This window comes from Engraulis encrasicolus, chromosome 3 (genome assembly GCF_034702125.1).
Source record: "Engraulis encrasicolus isolate BLACKSEA-1 chromosome 3, IST_EnEncr_1.0, whole genome shotgun sequence".
NCBI classification, from domain to species: Eukaryota; Metazoa; Chordata; class Actinopteri; order Clupeiformes; family Engraulidae; genus Engraulis; species Engraulis encrasicolus.
Window position 1 is genome coordinate 41,453,931 of NC_085859.1, and position 5,000 is coordinate 41,458,930.

A 5,000-nucleotide genomic window follows, 5' to 3' on the forward strand; every position below is an offset into this window, starting at 1 on the left:
CAAGAAGACAAAACTCAGGATCAGATGAAGCACTGCGCCAATACAAAGGTACTTCAAGTGTGTCATGTGCGTGTACAAGCATGCCTTTGTGTGCATTGGTATGTAGTCTGATACGTGAGTACAGGTACCTAGAGTATGTGTACCAAGCTGATTGTAGTTTTCAAGTTTTCACTTCCAGAGTAATCGTGTGTGTGTGTGTGTGTGTGTGTGTGTGTGTGTGTGTGTGTGTGTGTGTGTGTGTGTGTGTGTGTGTGTGTGTGTGTGTGTGTGTGTGTGTGTGTGTGTGTGTGTGTGTGTGTGTGTGTGTGTGTGAGTGGGTGTATGTGTGCACTTTCTCACATGAACCCTTGACAATTGGCACCACCAGAGCTGGTGTGGAAATGTGGGAATGTGTAGGGTGGTTAGGTTTGTGTGTAAGTGTATTTTGAAAGTGCATTGAGTCCACTTCGTAGTTGTGATCAGGGCTCTAAATTAACACACGCCAACACGCCAAACACGGGTGAAAATTCATTTTGGCTAGTAGAAAAAAATACCTACCCGCCAATTTGGCTGGTAGCGTCGGAGTACAGTAAATTATGAACGGTAAACCGCTGCTCTGACGGACGTTAGACGGCGAGATTTCCTACATTACCCATGGACACTAGCGTCACGACGTAGCCTCCCACCGTGGGCTTTCCAGTGCAGCGAGCGGCAACTCCATGCTGTTGCGCGCGCCAGGATTGAAAACATTTCAGACGACCAGCCTTCTGCCAGCTACGCTGCGCTCACACTATTCTGACAGGCAGCTCTCCTCCTAAGCTCTCGTCGCTTTCGCTACAACCTTTTTAAACGTCACTACTGCTATTATTACTATATGAACCTTGCTGCAACATGCTGCATTTTTGAAGCAGCGAGGCCCTGACCGTTTCAATGACAGGACTAACGCAGATTATGCATAGAGCTACTTCTGTTCTGTAGGCTGTTTTGTGCGAGTGATGAGAATGTGGCGGGGGTTAGAGCAAGGTTCTGTGTGTTGGTGAATGCTAGCAGTAATTGTAACCGTAATAATAGTGACGTTAAAAAATGAGTGGTTGTGGAACGAAATAGCGACAAGGGCAGAGGAGGAGAGCTGACTGTCAGAGTAGTGTGACCGTAGCTGTCAGTTCAGTTGTCTTCTGAAATGTCCCGAGTCCTGGCGCAACTAAGTTGGAAAGCCCATACCACGCCATCGGAAAGAAAAAAAACAGCCAACGACGAAGCTGTGGAAGTAACAAAGGAAGCGAAGATTCCCGAGATATGATTTACTTTTAGTTAAAATAGACTTCTTGTCATTTTGTTGCGCTCCTCCTCTCTCCTCTCCTTTTCCTTTCATCTCTTCTCCTTCCTTGGGGTGTGCGTATGTGAGGTTTTGAAGTGTTTGGCTGTGTGCTTGGTTACTGTATGTTAAAGGTCTGTTATGTGAGTGGGTTGTGTGATGTGATTCAGCTGTTTCCAGAGGAATTGAACAAAAACTAATCAAATTGATTAGGCCTAAGTAATGAACGTAAAAAATAAAGCAGAAGTTAAAAAATAATGAAAAAATATATAGTGTAATATAATGCTTATTATGTAGGCATATAGTAGCCTATGCAGGCCTATAGTGTATCTGTGTTGTAGAAATAGTTGAACAAAATGACCATAATTTAAACAAATAACTAGCCTAATGCATAGTTTATTTTGGCGAGATAAAAAAATGGCTAGTTGAACTTCTGTTTGGCTGGTAAGAAAAAATGTCCACTAGCCAAATTGGCTGGTGGTGGAAAAAGTTAATTTAGAGCCCTGGTTGTGATATTGCACTATATAGATACGGTACATGATGTATTGTGTGTGTGTGTGTGTGTGTCTGTGTGTGTGTGTGTGTGTGTGTGTGTGTGTGTGTGTGTGTGTGTGTGTGTGTGTGTGTGTGTGTGTGTGTGTGTGTGTGTGTGTGTGTTTGTGTGTGTGCGTGCTTGTGTGTGCGTGTGTGTAACAGTGTGTGTAGGGGTGTAACAGTATACAAAAATCACGGTTCGGTACGTGCCTCGGTTTTGAGGTCACGGTTCGGTACATTTTCGGTACAGTATATATAAAAGGAAAATACATTCAAACTGCTACTTTGGGTTGGAGATTTCATCAGTGTAAGAAATAGTACTTTTCTTACAAAGAACAAGCCTCTACACCTGTTTTCTTCTTCTTCTTTTGCATTCTCTCTCAGCGTTATGCATGAGCCACTGCATGTAGTGGTGGCATAATGTAAAAACATGAAATAATCTGTAATTTTACCTTTTGGTACAGCACTGTTGGGTTCGGTACAGGTCTGTTCGGTTCGGTACAAATACAATACAGTGTACCTTTACAGGCCTACGTGTGTGTGTGTGTGTGTGTGTGTGTGTGTGTGTGTGTGTGTGTGTGTGTGTGTGTGTGTGTGTGTGTGTGTGTGTGTGTGTGTGTGTGAGAGTGTGCGTGCGTGCGAGTGTGTGTGTGTGTGTGTGTGTGTGTGTGTGTGTGTGTGTGTGTGTGTGTGTGTGTGTGTGTGTGTGTGTGTGTGAGTGTGAGTGTGTGTGTGTGTGAGAGTGTGCGTGCGTGCCAGTGTGTGTGTGTGTGTGTGTGTGTGTGTGTGTGAGTGTGTGTGTGTGAGTGTGAATGTGAGTGTGTGTGTGTGAGAGAGTGTGTGTGCGTGCGAGTGTGTGTGTGTGTGTGTGTGTGTGTGTGTGTGTGTGCACCTGGTCGATGTTTGCCAGTGGTTCCTCGTCCTGTACTCACATGAGCACATGCAGTAAATGCGTGTTTGTGTGTCAGTGCGTGTGTGCGTGTGTGTGTGTGTGTGTGTGTGTACCTGGTCGATGTTGGCCAGTGGTTCCTCGTCCTGTACCAGCATCTGAGCGAACTGTAGGCCCTGGTCTGGACCCGCCCTCATCACGCTCCTCAGTAGAGATATCCAATCAGGAGTGTAGCCCATCTATATACACACATGACGGACAGATAGGACATCCAATCCATATAACTCAAATATACACGATGCAGTTGACAGATCGATAAGTACAGAGAAGGAGAAGGGAGACAAAAGGAGGAAGCAAAGGAACAAGAAACAAGGACAAAAAGAATAGGAAGAGTGGACTAGAGAGGAGGAGAAGAAGTATATTTATAAGTCTGCATAGTGCAAGGTATATTGCAGCACAATGGATGTGATTGTGCCTAAATGAACAAAATAAACAAAAAAAACAAACCCACACTCAGAGAACTATATACCGCTTACCAAGTTTGTGCATCACGGCTTTGCAAGTTAACGCATGCTGCTCAACGCCCTGGGACAGGTTGGATTAAGGCCTGCATTTTGTCTGGGCACAGTTTCGCCATTTCCCTTGCTTAGGGTAAGGGCTAAAGCAGCAGAAACGTTGCTTTACTGACAGGTTTCCTGGCGGGAAAACTGCGCAAACCTGCTCAAACACGTGACAAAAGCGTTTCCCCACAGCGTTGTGGACCACGACTTTACTTGCAAAGGTGTCGCACCTCAACGCATAATGCACTGGCGTGAAATAAATACGCCTTTACATGATGCCAGTCTGGACAGATAGATAGGAGTAATAAAACAATAAAAAGATCCAAAGGCAGAGGGGGAGGGGTAGACAGACAGGAAGTGACAGAGCAGCGACAGGAAATGAGAGAAAGACAGCGGAAATAACTCAAAAGAGATGAAAGAGATATTGGACTTATAAAGTGGCTTTATTATGACAATGTTCTAGAACCACTGAACCACCATGGAAAAAGACACTTATTGAAATTGAGTAGTAGGAAAAGAATGCCTCTCTTTTTGCTCTTTCCCATACTCCAGCTTTACCATACATTCAGAAATAAAGGAATGAAGGAAGAAAAAAAAGACAAGACGAGTAAAAGTGTGAAATACAGAAAGAAAGAAAGAAAGAAAGAAAGAAAGAAAGAAAGAAAGCAAGAGTGAAAGAAAGAAAGAAAGGTAGGAAGGAAGACAAGATTGATAGACAGAGGACAGACAGAGAGAGAGAGATAGACAGAAAGACAGAATGGAAGGATGAAGGAAGGCCTGATGAGAGGATATAGGCGTCCGGAACAGCAATAGAGAGCGTATGGAAAAAAACAGCGTAGGCGCTAGAACAGAGGGCACCTTCACAAAGCCCAAGAGAAAACACACACACAACACACACACACACACACACACTCACAGACACAGACACAGACACAGACACAGACACAGACACACAGACACACACGCACACATACACACACACAAACACAGTGTAAAAGGGTTGCCCACAACCCTGTGCATGACAACCAGGGCCCACATAGACGTTCAGGGACCACAGGGCCCACACATACGTATTCAGTACACACACACACACTTTTTACTTCCTACCTTCTTGGCGTAAAGCACAATCTTCTGGAACTGCCCCGTCTCGGCAAAGCACTGGATGACTTTGTTTGGGACGTTGGCGCGCAGGTAGACGCTGAGAGCCAGGTTGGGATCCACGGGCTTCACCAGATCCCCCAGCTCCTCCGAGCACTCCAGCTGCAAAGCATCGTGGGAAATGTAGTTGTTTGGCAAGGTAAGGGGCTGGTGGTGCTGATGCTATGGATCATGATGCTAATGCTAATGATGCTACTGCTACTGCTGCAGTGGACGCTCTGTCTGACGTCAGCCCTTCCTTCCTGCAGCTGCTAAGGCTAAGCTAACCTGCTCTGCTGCTGATGCAGCACAGCTACGCAGCTCCAGTGCACAGACAAGTGCGTGGATACAGAGATGCGTAACCACATACTGTACACACAAATGGGTATCTGTCCCACACACCAACACACTCAGACACAAATATGCATGCACACACTTTTGTGTGTGTGTGTATGCAACACACACAAACACGCATGCATGCATGCAGCCACGCACGCACGCACGCATGCACGCACACACACACACACACACACACACAATTGTGTATTTACAGGTACTGTACATCCATATGTTAATGTGTGAGAGT

General features: G+C 45.5%; 1 protein-coding gene across 1 annotated transcript in view; it reads right to left on the bottom strand.

The window, feature by feature from the left end:
• Window positions 1–5,000, bottom strand: part of cltcl1 (clathrin, heavy chain-like 1) — a 75,544-nt gene that overhangs the window by 34,481 nt on the left and 36,063 nt on the right. The window contains 2 exon segments of the mRNA XM_063195436.1: window positions 2,834–2,956; window positions 4,385–4,537. Of these exon segments, the coding sequence (XP_063051506.1) occupies window positions 2,834–2,956; window positions 4,385–4,537 (276 nt within the window).